This window comes from Marmota flaviventris, chromosome 10 (genome assembly GCF_047511675.1).
Source record: "Marmota flaviventris isolate mMarFla1 chromosome 10, mMarFla1.hap1, whole genome shotgun sequence".
Taxonomy (NCBI): Eukaryota; Metazoa; Chordata; class Mammalia; order Rodentia; family Sciuridae; genus Marmota; species Marmota flaviventris.
Genome location: NC_092507.1, coordinates 33,791,207 through 33,814,527, shown reverse-complemented (window position 1 = coordinate 33,814,527; position 23,321 = coordinate 33,791,207). Strand labels below are relative to the sequence as shown.

Genomic DNA, 23,321 nt, shown 5'->3' with positions numbered 1-23,321 from the left:
GTCTTCCCAATCCAAAGAGGCTCTGGATCCAAAGGGGGCAGGGATAATAGGAGAAATCACTACAGTGCAGGGTGGCTCTGGGGTCAGCCTCAGGGCTGGAACCAGCCCTGTCTTTCCCACAGGGAGACCAGATACTCAATACCTGAGTGTCTGAGGCAAAGGAAGGCCTTGTATCCCATCTCTTAGAATAGCAGTGAAGAGGGAGGGATTGTTAGGATGGCCAGACCACTGGGCAGCCAGACTGGCTCTGACGGTCACATGCATCAACCTGCTGACTCTAAGCTCACGGTCTCACACCACACTGCCACATACCAACAGCTGTGCCCTTGGCCACACGTGAGCCACAGGCAGCCACGTGCCAAGCCGCACTAATACTCCAATACAGACACACCGTTAACCAGCCATATGTGAGAGCAGGAGTCCCTTTTCTCCCATGGCTGTATTCCTGGAGAATTCCCAGCACATGGTAGATGTGCACAAGTATTTGACAAGTGGATACTGAATTACATTGATCCCTGTGACCAGATGGGGCGGGAGGACAAGCCATCCTTCCTGCAATCTCTCTTGACCTCTTCAGACCCAGGATGGAAGCATCAGAGAAGCAATGCTGCTTCTACCAGCAGCACCTCAACTGGCTTCAGTAACCGCCACTCCCCAGATCATACCAGTCACCGAAGGGACCTTGATCATGCACGGGCACCCCCTTCCCCTCTTTTCCAGTGAATTGGGACACTGGTGCTCTGAAAGTTGGATGTTAGGAGCACTGGGCAGTAGAGATGCTGGGGACCTTGGGCATTAGACCCCTGGGGGTTGGGCACTGGGGACTATGGGTTTTGGAAACTCTGGGTTTTGGGTCCTCTATAAGGTTGGGAACCCTGGTACTCCCAGCACTGGAAAGGCTGGATCTTGAGAGCCTAAAATATTTAGAAATCTGAGCATTGACTGTTCTAGAGATTGGGCCTGTCTTCTGTCAGTACCAAAGTCAGCGCTTCTTATCTGTCTGACTGATTTTACCTGGAGCCATGGGATCCAACCTGGATTAGTTTGTGCTGCCAATAGTGGGAGACAGAATGGCCTGAGAGATACCTGGACTCCAGAGACAACTCTTGGAGCTGGTCTAAGTCATTGCCTTGCATTTGGGTCAGGGCAGGGAAGGTGTTAGGCACAGACCACTGGACTCCAAGTTCAAGACCGGAAGACTCTGAGAGCAGTTCCTAATAGTATTTCCCACCAGCTGTGGTTGAGACCCCAAGGAGGTCGAGATCACTGGTCAGGCCAAGCTCCAATTCAAAGCAAAGTCCTCCTGCCCCCAACTTCTCAGCAAGGTACTCAGCACCCCTCCACCAAGGTGCCTGGTGCTGCCACTCCTATAAAGCCCTGAGAAATGGCTCAGGTCTGGCATTGTCCCTATTCCAATCAAACACATACTTAAACTGACTCTGAATATGCTAACACAAAGGTCTTGATCCTGCTGGCTGATGACAAATGAGGAACCCAGCCAGCACTGGGGGGATCCAATACTGGGCACAGCCTCCCAGGAAATAGCACTGTAACTGGAGGCTCCTGAGACACGCCTCAGCCCGCTGCCACTGCCGTGGGTGGGGCCCAGCCGGCTGCCTGCCCTCTTGCTGCCCTGCCCAGATATCCCAGCCTGCAGGCAGTAGGCAGGCTGGGACGTCTGACCCCATCAGTTCTGTCTGTCCTCTGGTCTAATAGCCCTCTTTTCCCACAGTGGTCCTGGTGACCATGCTCTTCCTTCCCTGTGGGCCAGCTGCCCAGGGTGGGGAGCTCACAGCCAGGCACAAAGGCCATCCTGGCTCTGACCTGGGCTAGGCCCAGACCTGCTTCCCCTGAGACCTTATTCTGATCGGAAAAAAAACAGCAGTTTTAGTTCCTGTCTCATGGAGTAGCTTTCCAAATCAGAATCTTTCTCATAAGCCTCTCCTCAGGACTCACTCAATATGTGGTTGCCTGAAGCTCTTCATGTATCAAGGTGGGTAAAGTGCACACCCATTAATCTCTATATGTAGATCATTAATCTCTATATGTAGATATGCTTCATGTTGTGTCACTGTTAGTCTAGCAAAACCTTCCTGGTCAATGTCTCCAACTTCCCCAAATACCCCAATGACAATCTTCTCTTTCCCCCACCCCATAGGCTAAAGTGCTAGGCTACCTCCCTGTCCCTAAGTGAATCCCAAATTCATAGAGTTAGAACCTCTGAGCACATTTTTCCTTTTCTTTTGCCAACCTCCATGAGCCCTAGCCCCAGGCCTGAAGGCATGGTGGGGGTCTGGCTCTCAGCATCCTGTAATTGCCTCCCTTCATATAGATCCTTAAGTTAGGTGGATAGCTCCACTTTAAGGGAGGTGGGTAGCTCCACTTGCCTGGGTCATGAAAATTCTCAGAACCTTTGCTGAGGGTTCTCAGAACATCTTCGGTGCCTCCTTCTAGACTCACCCCACCCTAGTTTACTGCTCGAGGCAGGAAGGTGAAAGAGGGAGGCCTTTTCCCACTCACACCTTTCCTTATTTCTTATTCTACTGGGGGCTTCTTCTGACAGCCTCCACTCCCTGGGAGGGAGCCCTTTTTGACAATCTAGGGAGAAGGCAGGAGGCAGGGAGGAGAGATCAGAAACAATTTGTGGAAGGAGTTAAGTCTTGGCAGAGGAGATGAGAATGGCTTGGATCTGATCTGCCCAGTCCTAGGAGTTGGACACACATAACTACACACACCTGTTGCAGCGCTCGCAGTCACTCTCCCAGAGTGACAAGCACATAGAGGGAGGGGCCACAGATTGGAAGACTGCTCAGGTAAAGAACGGTATATGTGCACATACGAGCATGCATGAACACACAGAGCACCTGCAATTGGCACACAGGAAACCTGGTAGATCTGCTAGGTTTGGGGACAAAGTAAAAGGAACATAAGTGTCTTCTCAGATTTGATCAAGTCTCCAATGTGAATAGGTTGTAAGTCTCATAGGGTACAGAACAATTTTTATATGGCCCTAGCCCTGGCCCTGGGAGGAGGAGGGGGAACTGTGGATGCCTGAGAAGCTGAAGGAAGCTTCTGGGCTAGACACTTGTTATTTTGTTTAGCACCTCTGGTAATAATTTAATAAATTGGAATCTTACTCATCAATTGTTCTTATGTGAGTTTGTTATGTATGCATCAGATTGTTTTTTTGTTTTTTTTTTTTAACTGGGGATTGAATCTGGGGGCATTGAACCACTGAGCCACATCCCCAGCCCCATGCTTTAGATTTTTGATTGTCTCCAGAGGAAAAATAAAATCAGTTTCCTGGCCAGACAATGGTGAGGACTCCATGCAGATTGGAGTCTTTCTCTCCAGACTAGGGCCTTCTCTGAACAGATGCTCCTCTCAGACTGGGGCAACAAGAGTTCCTCTGACACTAGTAACTAACTGGCCCCTTTCCCTGATAGTTTCTGGCTCTCTCAAGGTAAGCAAATATAGGGGCCCCAGTCCAAACACCTGAGCACCCCTGCCCTGCTTAGAGCGATGCACTTCATGTACACATGTACGCATTTCCTTAGTTTATGAGGCTCAGCAAAGCACCTTTTGGCGGAGGCTCCTTTAACAGGGACTGGAACCCAGGTTTGCTTCTCCAAGGAGGGAGGCGGAAGCACAGTTGATGGGTAGTCCTTGTAGCACCACCGCCAGAGCAGGGCTGACCAAACCAGTGTCCAAAGAAAGTTTGTGGAGAAACAGCCCTCTGGTTCTAAGTAGGACCCAGGCCTTAACCAGCTGTGCCTATAGTCTCTAGCGGCTTTGCTCCTAAGGGAACAGAGTTTGCTCAGACTTCTCTCTAGGGGAAACGCAGGCGCAGAAGGCCAGAGGGGCCTGGCGGGCTAACTGCAGCCCCAGTCCCCCAAAGTGCCCCAGGCCTTTTGGCTTCATTCCAGCCTAACCCGAAGGGGACGACATCTGCTTTCTCCAAGGGCCTCAGCTGAAGGGCAGTGAGGTAGGGGCGGAGAAGGGGGTCTCCATTGCGGAGCCCCACTCCCAGGGGTTCGTGGGGATCAATCATCTGAAAGCTGGAGTGACTTGTAATTTTATTCCCTGGGAGGAGGAGCCTGAGAAGTCGGCAAACGGGAGGGGATGGGACGGGGGAGGGGGGAGAGCGGCCAGGGGAGCTGTTCAGGGAGGGGAGGGACTTGGCTAGGTCTCCCAAGCCTTCTCCACTCTCCAAACTTTCACCAAACTCTTAGCCCCCGCCTCCCCGAAACCAAAACACAACAAGCTCTGGAGGAGCTGCGAACGGCGCGGCGGGGCGGGCGGACTCGCGCCGGCACAGAGCCTCGGGAGGCTGATGCAACTTTCCCTTTAAGAAAGCCACCTGGGCGCACCGCGGTGCGGACCCAGCACGCCTGGGCCGGGGGCTGCAGCATGGTAAGGGGGCTGAGGGAAGGGGTGCTGCGGCCCGCACCTCGGTCGGTCCTGCCGGTGGTCTGTGCGGTTGGTGGCTCTGCGGGGCTGAGCCCCGGGACCAGCGTGTGCGTGTGGTATGTGTGTTGTGTGTGATCGCGCATGCATGCGGGCATCTGTGGGTAAGAGTGTGGTGCACGCACCAGGATGTCTGTCTCGCCGCAAAGGTCGGGGTAGGTGCGCGCGTCTGGGTGTCACCGCTGTCACCTAGGCGCTGAAGCAGGCGGGAACCGGGGGGGGGGGCACTCTCGGAAAGGGGGCGCTGTGTGCAGACGCCGGCTTGGTCGGGGGCGGCTGGCTTCGGGCTGTGCGGGTAGCGCCGAACCAGAGCGTGTCACGGTCCGTCTGGGGCGCCAGTGGGTCTGCGCCGGGGGCCTGGAGCCCACCAGCAAGATCTGCGCCCCGCATTCGGGCTCTTGCTTTATCTCTTTTCGCCGCCGGCCGGCCTGGCTGCCTATCTGGCCCCTCCAGCCGGCCGGCCTCCCTATCTGCCAGCCCACTCGCCAGCCGGGTGCGGGTTCCCGCGCGCCCGTGGCTTGAAAAGCTGGGAGGGACGGTCCCAGCGCCCTCGGGCTCTTTTTGTCCCCGGGCTCTTTTTGTGGCTGCGGCTTCGGGAAGGGACTGCGGGCGGGGAGTTCTTCGGGGGCTGCTATCTTGGAAAAAAAATCTGCGCCCTCCCCACCGCAGCCCTCATTCCGAGCGCGCCTAGGGCGAGCCCGGGCGGCCACAGGTGAGGTCACGGGCCTAGCAGCCCGGGATGCCCACCCCCAGCAGGCGTCCAGCACCGGGCGGCCACTGCCGGGCGGGAGCAGGCGACGAGGCCGGGGCCGGACGGGAGGGGGCTTGCCCAGAGGGCCGGGAGGGGCCGGAGCCGGCCCGGGGGCGGGGCAGGGGGCGGGGACCTCGGCACCCCGGTACTTTTCCACGGCAGGGGCCGGGGGCGGGGCCGCCTCCTCCGCGCCAGCTGAGAGGCCCACACGTGGTGGCTGATGTAACGCCCGCCCCTCCACACCTTGCACCCCGATTAAAACGGAACTGGGGCGACCGGGGCGGGGTCGCAGCTCCGAAAATGACCGCGCCCCTGCCCGCGGGCCCTTGGCCTAGGCGTAGTTGGCGGCCGCTACTTAAAGGAGCCGCACCCCCATTTCGGGCCTGCTCTCCGCAGGCCACGCCCCCTTCTGATCACTCTTAAAGGAGCCGCGTCTCTCTCGCTCTCTGACAGCTCCCTTACAAAGCTTGGTCTGTTTCTTAGCTGAAGCAAGCTTCAGTCTGCTACCACTTCGGAAATAAAGGCTGTTGAGGAAGGAGTGGGAAAAGAGAGAACTTGAGAGGTTAAAAAACCCTCAAAGTGAGGCAACAGAAGGTTGAAGAGTAGTGGGTGAGGGGACTGGTTCTAGAAACTAATGGGGAACACTGAGCATGCCCAAGCGTTTCCAAGGACCGCACAGAAAAACGCCCCCTTACTTGTCTACGCGGAGACTGCAGCTGTACCCGCTCTGAGGACACAGAAGAACCACACCTCTGCCCTGGAAGAGCTCTCCAATTAGTGGGGTAGCCAGACTTGGACTCAGGGAAGCATGCTGCAACGCTACATGTGACCAGCATACTAGTCAGAGTGCATGGAGTGTTTTGGGGGTATGGTAGAAAGATTGACAGTAACTAGGAGGACGGAGGAAGGCTTCATGAAGACAATGGCATTGGATCCGGTTTTGAAGATAGGTAGAGTATATACAGGTGAAATGGTGAGAAGAGCTCGTGGTGATGCACACCTGCAATCCTAGCTACTCAGAAGGCTGAAGTAGGAGGATTGAAAATTCCAGGCCAGCCTCAGCAACTTAGTGAGATACCTTCACAAAATTAAGGAAAAAAAAAATTAAAAGGGGGCCTGGAAGTGTAATTCATCACCAAGTCCCACCATGTTATCCTCTAAATTTCTCACCATCCGTTGTGGTGGCAGTTGCCTGTAATTCCAGGAGGCTGAGGCAGGAGGGTTACAAATTCAAAGCCAGCCTTAGTAACTTAGTGGGGTCCTAAGCAACTTACAAGATTCTGTCTCTAAATAAAAAATTAAAAGGGTTAGGGGAGTAGTTCAGTAGTAGAGCACCCCTAAATTAAATCCCCAGTATCAGAGAGACAGAGACACTGCCATTGCCTGAACAAGGGTGTGGAGACAGGAGCCTTCTGGGAATGCCTCATGGCAAACATGGCCACAGGTAGCTGGCCTGGACTCCCAGGCTGAACTAAGACTCCCCACTTCCCACTGCCCCTCCACTACCTCCATCCCAGTGAATGAAGATTATGCTTCTTCCTGTATCTTCCTACTAAACTGTGAGGTTCTTGAAGCCAGGAAAGACCTTTCATTCCCAGCAAGGACTCAAAGGCTTGGTCTAGAGGGATCTTTCAAATTGGTCAATGCTCCATTCCCTTTTGGAAGAGAGGAAAGACGCCAGCAATGAGGGGACTGTGACTGCCCTCTCAGCATCTGCCTTAGGTGGCTCACAAACGGCTCAAAGCCAGCTTGTCCAACCCAGCTGATCCTCTTGCCCTCCAGATCTGCAACACCACCAGTATCCTTGTGCTTGGGACTGGCACCAGCTTCCTCTCATTGCACTAGCAGAAACCAGAGACCCCTCTTTGTCTCTCACTACCCCTGGAAGTGTAATTCATCACCAAGTCCCACCATGTTATCCTCTAAATTTCTCTCAGATATGTGCACCTTTCCTGTCATCACTGGCCTGATTCTAGCCCCTTCCTCTCTGGCATGACCCATTCCTAATGAGTTCTACTCTCGCCTACTTCCAGTCTTCTTCACACCATATCTAGGGTGATGCTTTTTTTTTGCACATTCCAGCAATCCTTTCCCCTCCAGTTGATCCTCTACTTAAAAGCCTTCAATAGCCACCATTGCTATTATAATGAAGACCAAACTCCAGACCCTAAAGGCCTCCCCCTGTTTCTTTGTCCACCTTCACCTCTTTCTCTGGCTACCTGAGCCCCTCCTAGGGGTAGTGAGCCTTCCCATATACTTTCATTTTCTCCATTTGCCTCCCTTATTTTCCTTTCTATCTCCCCTTTGCCTAATTAACTCCTTCTGGCCCTTAAACATCACTTCCTCAGGGAAGCCTTTCTGACTCTCAGACCTGCTATAGAGATCCATAAAAGGATCTTTCTCCATCACACCCTTTATCTCAATCTGTAATTATTTAGTTTGAATCATCAGTTGCACTCTTTCAGCTTTTCACCCAGTGTAAGCTGCAGGAGAGCAGAGACCTTTGAATTCTTGACCTAACAAAGGTCTGGCCCAGAGCAGACCTGCAATTAGTATTTGTTGAATAAATGAATCTAGTTGTGACCAGGCTTAAATGCCTGCTAAGCAATGTAGGCCATATCCTGTGGGCTATGGAGATCTATCACAGGGAACCAGAACTTTGGGACTTGGAGAGATTAACAGATTGGAGGGGAAGAAAATGTGGAGGCCTTGTAGTAGAAACAAAAATGAGGCAGAAACTTCAGAATTTGTGAAATGATTAGCCCCACTTCCAAGACTGAGAAAACTAAGGCTCAAAGAGGTTAAACAGACCGGGAGCAGTGCACTCCTGTAATCCCAGCAATTCAGGAGATTGAGGCAGGAGGAACACAAGTTTAAGATCAGCCTCAGCGATTTAGCAAGACCCTGTCTCAAAATCAAAGATAAAAAGGGATGGGGGTGCTGGGATTGTGGCTCAGTGGTGAAGAGCTCTCCTAGCACGTGCAAGGCAGTGGGTTCAATCCTTAGCACCACATAAAAATATATAAATAAAATAAAGGTATTGTATCCAACTACAACTATTGGCTGGGGATGTAGCTCAGTGATAGAGCACTCCTGGGTTCAATCCCCAATACAAAAACAAAAAACGAGATTAAGCAACACTTGGAATCATGTACCTAGTGACTGGCAGAGCCAGAATCCAGCCCAGACCTACCAGGTCCTAGATTTTGGGTGTGGCTGGTCCCCCAGTCAGAGATGTTCTTTAATTGCTTTTGCATTACTGGGAATAGAACCCAGACTCTCACACAAGCTAGGCAAGTGTTCTGCCACTGAGCAACACCCCTAACTCCAGATGTCAGGTCTGAAAAGCTCAATCAGCCCCCCACTGTAGGCCAGGCCTGTAATCTCTCCACGTCAGTCTCTGGGGTAACCTGAATGAGAACACTGTGGTTGAAGTCCCACAACAGAGTGTTCTTGGTCACTCACCTGACCCATGAGGCCTATAGTAATGCCATCTGCTATCATTACTATTACTATCACCATTGTCATTATTACTCCTTGCCTGAAGGGGAATAGCTTTAGGGAAGTCAAATCTAGCCAGAGTTTACAGCAAGAAAGTGGGTTCAGGGGTACAGTGGTTGAGGAAGACAAGGGTGTATCCCCTTATGAAGGACACAGCCCTCTCTATTCCTAACTGCCTCCAGAATACAAAAGCCATGAGCTGGGCCTCTTTAGGAGACATTTTGAGAGGCAGAAGCCAGCCTGGGCCAGTGACTAGAGAAACTGCCCTAAGGAGAAGGCCCTGCATGAGACCAAATGGCCAGGGCAAATGGCATAAGGAAGTCAAGACCAGATTTGCATAGGCAAAAAGGTCCTTACCTCTCCCACAGCCTTTTAATGACTTCCTGTGGGTGAGAGGTGGCCCTTGACAGGTGAGACACAGTGACCTGGAATAGCCTTTAGAGTGGAGTCTGCCCCTTGAGAAGGAAGGGAAGGGCTCAGAGACAGAGCCAAATCTTCCTTGGCCCTGTGGAGGGTGTCTCCTCACCCATCTGACCCACGGGAGTTCTTTAAGTCTCTCTGAAGGTTGATTCTTTTCTCTCCACATCTCACATTCAACATAAATTGCACGATCATTGCCATGTGGTTGGCTCCTTCCGCATGTCTGCCACCCTCGCCAGCTCACCTTCCCACATGGCCTTGTAGGTGCTTCCTATAAGATCCCAGGCTGACCTGGGCCACATTCACGTGCCTTGGCCCCGTCCATTACCCTTCATTTCAGCTCAACCAATACTTCTTACTAGCTTAGCACTGTGCTAGGTGCTGGGAACAGTGGGGTGAAGGAAGCCCAGTTACAAGGCCTCAGGGACTCACCTACTTGTGCTTGATTGACTTAAAAGCAAATAAGTGTAATATGAGATGATAAGAGCACTAGTAGAAACCTGCACAAAACAGAAAGGAGGAAGCAGTTTGTTCATGCTGGTGGAGGAAGTGTCCAGAAGGGCTATGGAGAGGAGGTGATATTTAAGCCCAGACCTAAAGGACTTGCAGAATTGCACCTGAGGGAAGGTGTTGTAAAATTGGGCACAGCCAGAGCAAAAGAAAGGCACATGACTACACCTGGTATGTCTGGCGTGTCTAGAGTAAATGAGTTACGCAGCAACAAGCTCAGTCACCCTGGAGCCCAAGCCAAGTGGCATCAGGGTGGGGAAGATCTGCCTTAGCTGGGCTGAGGTTGGGGAGCAAGTGCTGGCCGGAGCTGACTCCCCTCCTGGAAAGGTTGTGGCCATTCACACAGATGATGAAGGACTTGGATCCCATCCCAGTTTTGTGTTCGTTTTTTATCTTTTATAGGATTGGGCATCTGGAAAGTCAAAAATAGACCTTTGCCCATTGGGACAGGAAGCCTGGAGAATAAGAGATCTAGGGGAAGGGTTGGAGGGAGAGCTGGGAAGGGGCTGGACCTGAGAGTCATCCAGAAGACAGCAGGATGAGGAACGACCTGGCAGAGGGGTGGGCCAGGGTGGGAGCGACATAGGGCCTCGGTTGATGATGAGGGGTTCTCTGCTACCCTGGAGAGTTCCAAGGTCCATGTGTGGCCTGCCCCGGCCAGGGCCTCACCTCACTCTCTACTTTCTCCACAGCTCTTGAGGTCCGTGGTCTAAAAGGTGCTGGAAGCAGAACTTGTAAGTGATCTGGTCTTCAGAGACCCCAAACCACTGCCACCATGGTAGGAAAAGGTGCCAAAGGGATGTTGGTGAGTACAAGGGTCGGACTCTGGGGGGTGGGAGGGCTGTGACATGCACTGCCCCGTAACCTCCCTCCAGCTGTTTTCCATGACCAGAGGGCCCAGGAGCCTCCATGGGGCAGCATGTGCAGGTTCCCACATGTGCAGGCTGCCCCAGGCCCAGCCAGGCAGCCCCTCACCCAGCATGTTAGACAGAAGCAGGCTCCAGGCCCACAGCAGGACAGGTTCCACTGCAGACCCAGACCCTGCAGGGGCCTGCCAAGAGGCAGGAGGCACATCCCCTGTCCACGTCACAAGAGGTGCTCTTAAGAGGACACAGCTCAGCCTGCTGGGAGGACAGGAGGCCACCTACATACCCACCCAGTGCTGTGCCACAGGACATGTTCAGTATGTGTTGACCAAGGGGTCCTCACCACCTCTCTGTTTTTTCTTTACTTCTCTGGTTCCTTCTTACTCCAAAATGTTAAAAAAAGAAACGTTTCCCTTGATTCCTCTCCTGAGGCCTCCAAGAAAATCTCCCTATTCCTCTTCCTCAAGCCATGGCCCTTCCTTTGCCCTCTGTCTCAGAGCACATGAGAGGTGGTGATGAGGCCTTCGAGAAACAAGAGCCTCAGTGAGGTTTTAGAGGGAGCAACACTTATTGATGGATGGAGCAGGTTGGCACCAGAAGGGGAACAAGAAAAAAGATGCCACTTCCTATCCAGAAGGCCATGGTTGTATTTTTCTCTTGGGATCTTGCCCCAGGGACAAGCCACACTGGGCAGCTGTCAGGGGAGGAAGCCTATGATTGAGGACAGTCCCTCCCTCATGAAATTCTCTCCCCACTGGTGCCTTCCATTGCTTCTCTCATTCATCTGAAAACTGATTGGTCCGAGGTCTCTGCTGAGCCTTCCCCAGACTAACCCTGTCTCTCAACCAATGTTTCTGAGATTCAAGTACTTACCTGGTCCAGAGAATGATTTGAGGGAGGGGACTGGGCGGTTTGCTCCAGCCCTGTCCTGAACTTCCAGGATGCACCCTCTCATCCAGCCCCTCAAAGCTGCTTTGAGACAGCTGCTCCTGATTGGAGCATCTGAAGGTGTTCCTGAGCCACCCTGGATCCTCAGAAATGGGCACAGATGAAGGGCTTATGACCTGAACATTTGCTAGAAGTGGATGCTGTGTTAGAATGCAGACAAGGTCCCTGGTTTCCCCCAAGAAGGTTTGGAATTGCCATGGGCCTAAGAAGAAAGTGGGTCGTGGCTCTGCCCCTTCCTGCTATGGAGGTTCTGAGCCCTGTGCAACCCAGGAAACCTTCTGAGCACTCCATGAGTGTTCTTCTCTAGAGTGGCCCTGGAAGGACTAGAGTGGACAGGCAGGAGAGATGGGGGACCCATAGGCGGCATGGAGAGCATGAATTACGAGGTCCCACAATCCCTGCCTTGGCTGGGCTTCCTGGACCGTATTCTCTGGCCAGACTGGCCAGGCTGTCTGTGAAGAGAATGCTGCTTTGGGACCACTGTTCCCAGCACCAGGATGTGCCTAAAGATAGCCAAGGCTTGCTTTTCTCTATGCCCTCTGCCCTTTGGCTTCTGCCCACTGCTGTGTTTGAGGCTCATAGCATCTGTCCCATGGGCAACCCCAGTGGTTGCTTGGAGATTCTATTCCTGCCTCTTTTTTCAGTTCTGCTGATGACCTTGGACTATGCTATTCTTGGGTCCCAGTTTAGAACTGAAGCACTCCATTCAGTGCTTGTCACTAGGATACAGCCTCTGAGGTCGGCCCCTGCCAAGCCCCGTCTCTGCTAACTGATGTAGGAGCTAAGTCAGCACTTATTAGGTGTTTATGTCTTTCTAAGGGCAAGTGACTGAGGAAGTTCCATTCTGACATGCTCCCTCTTTGGATACCATGGTCCATGGTAGCTCAGAAGAGAGGATAATGATGGGTGTGCATGTAAACTGATGGCACTTGGACCTTCCCAGTTCTCTGTGGTTTCTAGTACCCTGTTTGTGCTCTGATATGTAGGGAGTGGGCAGCTAGCCCCTGTCATGGGGACCTCACTTCTATTGCCTTTTACTTCAGGTTCAGGTATGAGGACCTGAGCCAATAAGGTCTCCTCAATGTGAACAGACACTCCTTAGAGCTTCTGCCAGGCTCTGGAACAGGTGCCCCATGGAGGAGCAAGTCACTTCCCAGCACGTGCCCAGACCCACATGCTTGCTGCACGTGTCTCTCCCCCACTCCTAGCCCAGATGGTCTCTGCCAGGCCAGCTCAGCTGCCTCCCTCACGCCTCAGCAGCTCCTAGGACAGGGCCGTGCAAGAACCCAGCTGGCCAGGGTGCCTCCAAGCCTGGGAGCAGCTGGGATGCTTGGGGGCACCGGGGATGGGTGGAGTGGACCTTCCATGGAGACCTAAGGCCTCTGAATACGTATAGGGCAGCAGAGCTGCCTGGGTCTCAAAGGACAGGAGCTGGAGGAGGGGAGCCCAGGGCAGGAGACAATCCCCCACTGGTTCAGTTTTAACCCACTATCTGAAGCCAAGCTGGCCATCTCAGTCCCCTTGCCTGTGGTGAGCCTCACGCCCATGAGCATCATGGGTGACTGGGTCTTCCTGAAGCCAGTGGCTCAGCCAGGGCCTTAGCTTCTGCCCATATCTCTGAAGACATTACTTACCTTTGCCTCTCAGCAGCCTCATGATAAATAAGAGCACAGTCACTCTGGCGCTAGGGCTCTGGGTGCCAGAGTACATAAATCCCAGAAGGCTCTGTGGCCATTGGGCCTGCCACTCCCTGCCCTGTTCTCTTATGCTTTCACATGAGGGTTTCTGTACCTCTTATCTGCACCATCCATCACAGGGCCTGGCACACAGTGGGTGCTCACCCAGTCCAGTCTTGGCATGCAGCAAGTGCTCAACGAGTATAGGCTTGGCACACATTGTGAAGTCACTGAGCACAGAGCTTGGCACACATTGGGCACTCTTTGTAGAGGGCCTGTTACCCCTGGGCACTCACTTAGCACAAGTCTTGGCATGTGGCACATGTTCAATTAGTACCGACTTGGCACACCTTGGGAACTTCCTTAGTATAGAGTCTGCCACCCAGTGGGCACTCATCTAGCACAGTGCCAGGTGCACAGCAGGTGCTCCCCCAGCTCAGGATGGGCGTACATTGGGTCCTCTCCTGGCATGGAAATTGGCATACACAGGGCACTCATCTAGCGTAGGACATAGCACAGGGGTTCACTTGGCATGGAGTAGACACATAGTGAGAGCTCTCTCAGCATTAGACCTGGCACACATGGGCACTGTCCTGGCACATACATGCCACATGATGTGTATTCTTCCAGCAATGGACTTGGCACACAGTGGGTTCTCTGCTCATGCAGGTCCTAGCGTGCATTAGGTGCTCTTCTTGCTCAGGGACTGGCATGTAGTGGGCACTCTCATATCTCCCTATGAGGTCTATATAAGGAGCTGCTGTCCCGACTAGGACAGCCTGAGCAATGGTCTTCTGCTGAACCTAGATGAGCAGATACACCTTTCCAGTGCAGTGGAATATCTAGATTCAGAGGAACAGGCCCTGCCTTCCCCGGGCTTCATGGCGCTAGGACCTTACCCTCCCTCCCCTCCCGCCTTCCTTCTGGCCCATCTACTCAGCTACACAGCCTCACTTCCCCAGCCTGCCCCCCCATTCCGAGCACTCCTTAGTCCTAGCTCAGCGGGCCTTTCCCTCCAGAGTCACAGGGGACAATAAAGCCCCTAGACTCCTTGCCCCTCTGGAGGCATGCCCACTCTTATTAAGAAAAGTCAGAGGCAGGGGCTGGGGGAGTCAGCCTCCCTAAGTGGGGCTGGAGCAGCTGGATCCCACTAATGAGGCCTCATTACGGCCAGGGCCCAGCTGGGCCGCTGCCTCCTGTCCCCATGGCCAGAGCCAGGGAAAGCCATCCAGCCAGGCCTGCCTGTTCTGGGCACCCAGCCCAGGCCAAGGCAGCCAGAGCCCAGAGCCCACCCTGGGTGGAAGTGAGCATTTGGGCATCATGGGTGACTGGGTCTTCCTGAAGCCAAGGGCCTTGGCCCTCAGTCTGTGCCTGCAGGAAGTCAGGGGAGTGTGTCTGGGACCTGACTGCATGAGGCTGGCCTAGTGAGCAGCTCAGTCGATGCGGTCTGAGGCCATGCTTAGAATTGCCAGGGCCTTCCCCACCTTCCTCCCTCCAATGGAGAGACTAAGGTGCCTCCCACCTGAGGCTGTTGGGAGGACTAAGTGTATTAGTATATGTAAAGTGTTTAAGGCAGAGCCTGACTCATAGTAAGCCCTTAATATATATTATCTATTACTATTATTACTATTGCTCACTAGATTCAATGATTGGCAGACATTATCCCCATTTTAGAGATGCAGAAACTGAGACTAGACATGTTAAGTAATTTGCCTGTGGTTATATACAGTGAGAGACTGGCAGAGCTGAGGCTTGTCTGAGTACAAAGCCTGTGCCATTTTTCAAAATGTCATTTCTCCCTAGACAATATTTCCCATGTTCCCCACGGGGTCTTACTTACCACTCACAGGAAAGTGTCCTTACACCGGGATTCATGCATGCCTCCGTGTGATAGATATTGCAAAGATCCTGCTATATATCAGGCTTTTGGGCATCATCAATCTCCAGAGGGACTTATACTTTCTCAGAACACTGATGGCCACCTTCCTAGCCTCTGGCTTGTGTCTGGGCACCAGCTAGGGACTGACCAGTGAGTGTGACCTCAGAGAAGAATTGGATGGGTCTGAGTGACATCCCACCATACTCATGGAGTCACTGCCAGGATCATGCAGCACAGGCAGCACAAACTCCCAAATATGCCCCTCGGGTTCTGGGCAATACAGTACAAATCCCTACAGGTCACACTCTGGTGACCACTGTCTTGACTAATGCCATCTTTCTTTGGACAGGTGATGGCATAGGTCACTAGGTTAGAGTTTTGTTGCATGGTCAGTCATATTTTCCTCTGAGGACACCAAGTTGCCTAGGCTGGTTAAGGGGGTTCCCCAACTCCTGGGGGACAAGTACAGCTATAGGACCCAAATCTCCCAGTCTGTACCACTCTAAGGAGTCTGAGGTGCTCAAGTGGTGTTCTGTGGACCATGCCCGGCATCATCCTGCCCTGGCACCATCTCCAATGCCTATCGCTCATCAGCACCCACCAACCTGCCAGGAGCCCACCAGTGCCTGTGGGTTCACTGAACCTCTGGGCCCCAAGGCCAGCTCTGAGAAGAGAATAAGCCATCCTGTCACCCTCTCCTGCGCCTGCCCTGCCCCACTCTGTGGTTAGAGTGAGTGTCTGTGTGTTTTGTTCTAGTAACTTGCTTGGAACAAGGGGAAAACACAACAAACCCCACGCCTCCTTCTCTAGCACCCGCGCCTGGCGGCGTGGGGACTGGCTGGAGGGGGAGGGCCGGGGAAGGGGGTAGGCAGAGCTTCGGGAGGAGATGAGGTGAAAGTAATTGACGCTGCCCAGCCTGGCAGTGGGAGAGGCAGGGGATGCGTCAGTGTCGCGCTGGAGCTGGCAGAGGTGTGAATGAGCGGTGGAGACACGAGCGCTCCAAGCGCTCGCCCTGGGATGGCTGCGGCACATGGACCTGTGGCCCCCTCTTCCCCAGAACAGGTCAGTCATCACCTTCCAGAAGGTCGAGTCCCCTCCCTGGTGCCAGGCAGGCTTGGAGGCTGGGCTGGTGGTAGGGAGAGGGGCTGAGTGGTCTATGCCAGGGAGGGGCTGGCACAGCCAGTGAGTGAGACAGACACCAGCAAAAGTGACCCAGAAAGTTGCAACTGTGCAAAGGAGTGCAAGAAGAGTTAGCTGTATGGTGGGGACAAGGGGGAGGCAAGAGGGGGTGTGAGGGCTCCCCCAGCCCAAGGACCTGCTGAGAATCTGCTCCGAGTATCAAAGCTGCATTGTCCTAGCTCCCGGGGAGACGGGCCGGAGGTGCCCAGGAATTGTACTAATCAATACAGCCTCATTGTCTGTGCCACGGCAGTTACTCCTATGGGGAGAGTGGGTGAGGGAGCAGGGGAATGTGGTACATGGGCTCAGTGGTGAGGGCTGGGGGAAGGGGATGGGCAAGAGTCTCAGCCAGGAGGAGAGGGACCCCATGGAACGTTTGCCAGTGTCTAGGGCAAGTGCCCACAGTGGGTGGGAGCTGGTGTGTCCTTGTTCCTGGAAGTTGGGGATGGGCAGAAGGAAGCTGATGGCGGTAAGGGTGAGGGGACTGGGAAAGCCATCCTTCTCTTCTGTGGGACATCCTGACTTGACCTTCCAAAGGCAAGAGAAGGAATGTCCTCTGAGGCAATGTGGGTTGGGTTTGGGAGAAGCATTGTGCAGAGCTGCCCCCGAACCTCAGTACTGCTAGGGTCAAGAACCAAAGCCACTTCCCAGAGTGCCAGCTTGCTGCCAACCAACGAGGGCATCGGCCGCCCACAGCTACCTCAGTGCAGGGCAGGGCAGTCCCTCCCAGTCTCCCAAAGCTACTGGGCTTCTTCAGAAAGAAAGGTGAGGGCGTGGGCAGGGCCCAGGGCCCACCCAGTATCCTCCATCACTCTCCCCAAGGCTGGAGTGGAGCCTGGCATGCCTGGATGCCAATCTTCTGTCTGCTGCTTGCAAAATTGGCAGGTCACTCTCTGCCAATCAGGGCTCTGTGACAAAACAGCCAAAGGCATATCTTTGCCTCTCTTACCTGCCACAGGAAGACAGGACTCTGCAGGCACCTGGAGCCTGGAGGGACCCAGAGTTGCTCTAAGTTTTCCTCCAGGCAGGAAGCACTCAGAACCCTGGGGTAGATGTTCCTCTGGTCCTTCTTCTCCACCCCCAGCCCCTGACGGTCTCACATCCAGGTGACTGAGGCCAGGCTGAATCTCTCTCTGGTCCCAATCAGTGTCATGCAGGTGGAGGACAGAACTCTCTGTCATTGCATGGCAGGTACTGCCTAAGGGCCGTCCTGGCTCCTGGCCTGATGGGAGAGAACTTGGGGGAACAAGACCCAAGTGGTGCCGAGGGGGCGGTCACGAGGTCTTCTGAGGCAGCACAATTTACTGTAATGACTGCTCTGCTCAAATTCCCCACTGGGGCTCAGAGAAAGTTGCCAGTGATCTGATTTGGCTCAGAGTCAGTCTGGGATGTGAGGTCTTGCCCGTTCTCCTTCATAAAGTTTGTCTTGGATGGGGTTTCATCCCATGAGCAACCCGGGCTAGAGAGTCCTAAACAAGAAGCCTGCTGGGTCCCCATGGGGCTGCCCCACTAGGGCAGCTCCAGGATTCCTCTGTGTCCACCCAAATCAGGAGGAGGGAGTTCACAATTCACAGAAATATCCACGGGATGGAGGAGGGTGGGAGTCCCCAGCCAGAGTAATCATCATGCAGGACAGAAGGTTGGGCCTCCATGTCGCATGTGGAAGAAAGGAGGGCATCCTTCCTCATGTTGGTCATGGTTACCACTGGGGGCCTGGCCACTGTTTTCCTCGTTATGCTTTTGAACTTTCCAAATCTTTGTGATAAGCTTGTTGTACTTTTTTTTTTTTTGTACCAGAGGAGTGCTTTACCACTGAGCCACATCCCCAGCCCATTTTGTATTTTATTTAGAGACAGGATCTTGCTGAGTTGTTTAGGGCCTCGCTTGATTGCTGAGGCTGGCCTTGAACTTGTGATCCTCCTGTCTTACCCTCCCAAGTCACTGGGAAGCTTGTTCTTTTATAAACAGGGAAAGAAAAAAAAAAAAGACAAAACATTTTTTTAAGTAATCTAGAAAGCTAGTAGAAACTAACAGAAAATGCAGGGGAAAAGTCAGAAATAGCCAAATTGCAGGTGAGGTGGAGCCACAGAATCCTGGGAGGCCTATGGAGACTGCCTTGCGTCTCTCAGGTCTCTAGCAGGCACCTAACCAATCCCCTGGTTAGATAGGGATGCTGAGATACTGAAAGTAGAAGTGACTTGCTCCTGGCTACTAGAGGAGCAGGTTATGGAACACCTGGGTTCTTTTTTTGGCACGGCGGGGGTATTGAACTTGGGGACACTCAACCACTGAGCCACATCCCCAGCCCTATTTTGTATTTTATTAGAGACAGGGTCTCAGTGAGTTGCTTAGTGTCTTTCATTGCTAAATCTGGCTTTGAACTTGTGATTCTCGTCTCAGCCTCCTGAGGTGCTGGGATTACAGGCGTGGGCCACTGAGCAACAGCAACACTGGCAGCACCTGGGTTCTAACTCCCTGCACTGTCCCAGCCAAGCCCAGGGCAGAGCAGGAGATCCAGATTCTGCCCTAGGAACTGAACAGCCTTAATTCTAGTTCATCCAGGGCAGCAAATAAGCCAGGCAGAGGGCTATGTAAAGGACTTATGTAAGTGACTCGGCTCAGTGTGGCTCAGCCAGCTGGTCAGGGACTGGGGGTGGGGGGGTGCTTGTTAACCCAAGTAAGATCACAGTCCTGGTGCAGAGATGGACACTTGAGACCATGGCCTGTCTTGAGGGTAAGGGAACATCATAATCAGAGGGGCATGTGTGTGTATGCGCGTGCGCGCGCGCGCGCGAGAGTGTGTGTGTGTGTGTGTGTGTGTGTGTATGCATGTGTACGTACATGTGCCAGCTTTTCCCACTCAGCTGTGGAAGGAATGCTCCAGGCCTTTATTCTGCCTAGCCTGGGAGAGCCTGGGTACAGGGCAGGGTAGTACCCCAGGGCCTGAGCCTGTGAGTGGGCCTGCGCCTGTGAGTGGGCCTGCTTTTTTTTCCTAGCATGGCCTCTCAGAGCTGCCCAAAAGGATGACAGAGCCAGACAGGGTGGGTTGTGGCTGTCCGGGGAGCCTGTGGAGCAGGTCAACCCAGAGGGGAATCTGCCACTGTGGTTCCATTCCCCACTAAGGTGTGAGGAGGTGAGGGAGGGAGGGCAGCAAGGGGCAAATGGTGACCCATGGTGGGCAGGGGAAGCCTGGAGCTCAGCCCATCTGTGGGGCGGCTGGCTTAGGCAGGTGGGCAACCAGTCTGAACTAAACTGTGAGCATGAGGGGTTCTTTCGTGGGCATTTCAGAGCCAACTCCCACTGCAGGGACCCTTAATATCAGTGAGATGCTTGTCACTGGCCAAGAAAAACGAGCATCTTATATTAGAAAAGATGATGAAAGGAGGGAAAAAGCCAAACAGAACTGGAAATGGCTTTGCTGCCTGGGGAGGAAGGACATGGGGGAGGTCCCCAGAGGACCAGGAAGGGGACTGAACACTCAAAAAGCCCCTACAGAACGGGAGTGCTTTGGAGATCCTTCCCTCTGGTGTGCTGGGAGAAGAGTGGACTTGGTCTGTCCTCTGCTGAGAGCTAAGACCTCCCCTCCCCCCCACCAAGTCTGAATCTAGATTGCATTGAAATTGAAGCCAGGAGCCCACAGTGGATGAGGTTCCTGCAGTCAGCTGGGCGAGGTTCCCTAAGTCAGGAACCCTTTGTGCAGAGATTCGGGGACTGGCAGGAGAAGATGTGCGCCTCTTCTTCAGAGAACCTCTGCATGCAGCAGACCTCCAGTGTCGTCAGGAACTTCCTGCCAGAGCCCAGTTGCCAACCCCATTCCAGCCCCTGTCCTGGGGGTGCAGGCCTCCCGCCTTGGAGTGCGCACGGCTGAACTGGTTAGCGCATGGCTCAGTGGTGTGCAGCTCATTAGCAGAGCAGTGGCTGGCTCTTGAGGGCTAGGGCTGGCGGCTGCCTGTGGCACGTGGCTGGGGGCATCACCACCCTCCTCAGCCCCCTCCATGTCAGGGAAAGAGCAAAGATTCAAGTCTGGTCCTGCTAAACTTTGTCGGGGGCCAGGAGTCTGTCCCTCAAGCTATTGGGCCTTGCAGAGTTGGGTCTCTTTCAGGGCCCTTGCTCTTGCTGTGCCCATGGGGCCATCCTGGACCCTTGGTTGTCCCTTTTACAGATGTTCCTGCTGCCTGTGACCCCACCCACAGACTCTGAGGCTGCCACAATCTCACATTGTGCCCCTAAGTAAACAAGGCTGAGACAGAATAAAAGTGTTATTGTTGAGCCAACATATAGGAGCCCTATTTGGCTGATATTTGTTTGGGAATGAATAAACCATCCCAAGCAGAACTTACACCCTCCCAAAAAGGCCCGCTGACCTCACAGTATTGCTATACCTGCCCCAGAGGAGGTCTAGGAGGTGGTGACCTATGCAGGCAGGATTCTGTAGGTCACTGTGGTCACAGAGGCCATTCTCTGAATCTTAGCTTCTCCCAGAATGGAGTGCATCTCCAAGCCCATTCACCAAGGAAACCTTCCTTGACCTCCCTCTGTCCTCTCTTTCTGTCCTTCTATACTTTTGTGACTTTGAGAAAGTCTCTTTTATGGTTACATTGAAATCACATATAAAATCATGTGTGTGCTTCATTGATGGCTTGCTCCCTGCTAAACTTCTAATTCTGAATAGGCAGGGGCTCTCTGCTTTGTTCCCGGCTGAATGGCTACCGCCAGGCACGTGTGAGGGGTCTGTGAATCTCTGACTCTGCATGAATGAATCAGGGAATGATCAGCCTGCTGATTTGCCCTAGGTGCTCCTTGAAGGAGACTCCCCCAGTTTTGGGTGTTGTACACGCCAACATCAGCAAAGAGTATGAGGGGCAGCTTGCCTGGGGTGGGCAGTGCTGGATTGGGTGCTCAGGGTGATCCCCCACAAAAGTATCTGTGCTGTGGTGCCCATCTGCCAGGCATTGGTGCCAGCTGTGTCTGTATTCCCAAATGGACCTTTACTGGGGGCCCAGCGAGGCCATTCGTGTTCGACTTTCAGTGTCAGGGTCCAACAGCATTCTAAAGTACCAAGCCACCTTGCTTATTATAGGCCAGAGTGACTGCTGTCCTTGAAGATGTCTCTTTCAAGCTGAGGGTCAGCGTTACACTGCTGCTTCTCAGAGGCCATGTTGCTTCTTCCCTGATCCAGGTATCCTCCAGGGGCTCTTTTATCCCTTCCTCTCAGGGGCATAACCCATCTCTGTGAGGCTGTTTATGGAAATCTGTGTATGATCCTTTGCTGGTAACTCTCAGGGTCCCTATTCTCCTTAGTGAAACTTTCAGGCCCTTCTCAGGCTCAGGCTTAGGGTACCTTGATTCCTGTCTTACTGCCTGTGGGAGGGGGATGGAAGGGTGTGGCCTAGGGAAGGGACACATTCACACTAAGGGACAAGCAGAGCCAGCTCCAGCTCTGGAGTTGGGGCTCCACATGGGGCTCTGGGCCATGGAGCCTAGCCCAGGAGCTCCCAGCAGGCCTAGAATTCTTCCCTGGGACACATTCCCGTCAGCCCCTCCCGACCTTTGACCTGTGGCTCCATCCTCTGCAGGCAACCCTGTCAGTTCAGAGACCATTCTCCCTGTATCCTTTTCTGGAACCACTCCCTCTGTTTCCCCTAGCAGAGTCTGTCCTCAGAGTCTGGCATGGTGCCTACAAGTCTGGTCTCCTTCCCCAACTCATGGCCTAGAACCCCCAGCCGTGGCCCAGGTCAGCTTCCCCAGGGTCCCCTTCCCAGCCATGGGCAGTATAGAGGCTCACCCTGGGTATCACAATGCCCTCCCCAGGCCTGGCCCAGCTTAGCTGCTCCTCTCCTTCCCCACAGCCCTGCCCACCCGGTGCCCCCAGGAAGAAGCCTCCAGCTGGGGGAGGGGTCTAGCCGCCGCCTGCCCATGGGCAGCGTGCTCAGCCTGGCGATGTGGTAGGCGGCGGGTGGGGGGTGCTGTCTGGACACAGGCCCCTTTGTGCCCAGCCTGACTTGGCTGCTTGGTATGAGGCTCAGCTGCTCCCAGATCCTTACCCTGAGGAGTGAGGGGAGGTTTTAGAGGGGCTAGTGGGCTCTTGGCTCTACCTCCCTCCTCAGTATCCCTCCTCCAGGTGTTGGCAGCAGTTCCTCAGGTGACCCGGTGCACCTGGACCCAGGTGCTGAGGGCCAGAGAAGGAAGCTCTGCTTGGCACCCGCTGGCAGCCAAGCCACTCCTCCCTTCTCCCCTCCTCTGCCAGGCTTGCCTGTGGCTCCTGCCAGCAGAGGGGAAACCCCAGAAGTGGGGACTTGGAGGGTCCATAGTTTCCCCACTGGGGGATGCTCAGAGGGTCAGGCACAGAGCACAAATGGCTTGCTGATGGTAGCTTCTCTCCTGTCCCCACAGAATGGTGCTGTGCCCAGCGAGGCCACCAAGAGGGACCCGAACCTCACACGGGGAAACTGGGGCAACCAGATCGAGTTTGTACTGACGAGCGTGGGCTATGCCGTGGGCCTGGGCAATGTCTGGCGCTTCCCATACCTCTGCTATCGCAACGGGGGAGGTACCCAGCGGGCACAGGGCAAGGACCACCCACTTGGATAGAGCCCACCCATCAGGGCCTGGGCCACCCTTGTCCTGGCACAGACCCTACTGTAGACAGAGGCTAGCCTCCAGCCCTGGTCTTCTTCGCCCCCATCCCTAGCTTAGGCACCCTTTGCCTAAGGCGCAGACCACCCTCAGACCCTGGAAGTCTGCTGTTTGGGCCTGGCCCTACTGGCCTGCTCCCTAGAGATGAGAAGTGGAGAAAAGTACCCCTATTTCCCAGGGTTCCCTGTCTTTTTCCTCTGTGTTTTAACAGCCCTCCCAAATGATCCAGAGACATTTGAGGATCAAAGTGGCTTATGTTTGTGAAATCAATTGGTTAAACCATCAAATCCCATCCAAACATGGCAGCTCTGGAGCTGGATTCTGCTCAGAGCAGATTTCCTGGGAGGCTTTGTCAAGTTCAAAGACAGACTTGGGGTAGGGTGCCAGACCTGGGCTCCTGCTTAATTCCTGGCACACTAGTACTCCATTCTTACCCAATCACAAAGGTTTTGCTGTTGGGTTCCGTGGAGGAAGCTCAGGGTGGGATC

The 23,321-nt window shown here is 53.9% G+C and overlaps 1 protein-coding gene across 11 annotated transcripts in view; it reads left to right on the top strand.

The window, feature by feature from the left end:
- The first annotated feature begins 4,229 nt into the window (after positions 1-4,229).
- The window catches only part of Slc6a9 (solute carrier family 6 member 9), a 39,690-nt gene continuing 20,598 nt past the window's right edge, over positions 4,230-23,321 (top strand). For 2 of the 11 annotated variants that reach the window (XM_027936890.2, XM_027936887.2), the window contains exons 1-4: positions 4,230-4,413; positions 10,342-10,454; positions 21,278-21,376; positions 22,591-22,747. In XM_027936890.2, the coding sequence (XP_027792691.2) occupies positions 10,425-10,454; positions 21,278-21,376; positions 22,591-22,747 (286 nt within the window). In that variant the 5' untranslated portion in view covers positions 4,230-4,413; positions 10,342-10,424. The remainder of the gene's footprint in view (positions 4,414-10,341; positions 10,455-21,277; positions 21,377-22,590; positions 22,748-23,321) is intronic. The other 9 variants (XM_027936886.2, XM_027936893.3, XM_027936889.3 and 6 more) reach the window with 8 other exon arrangements.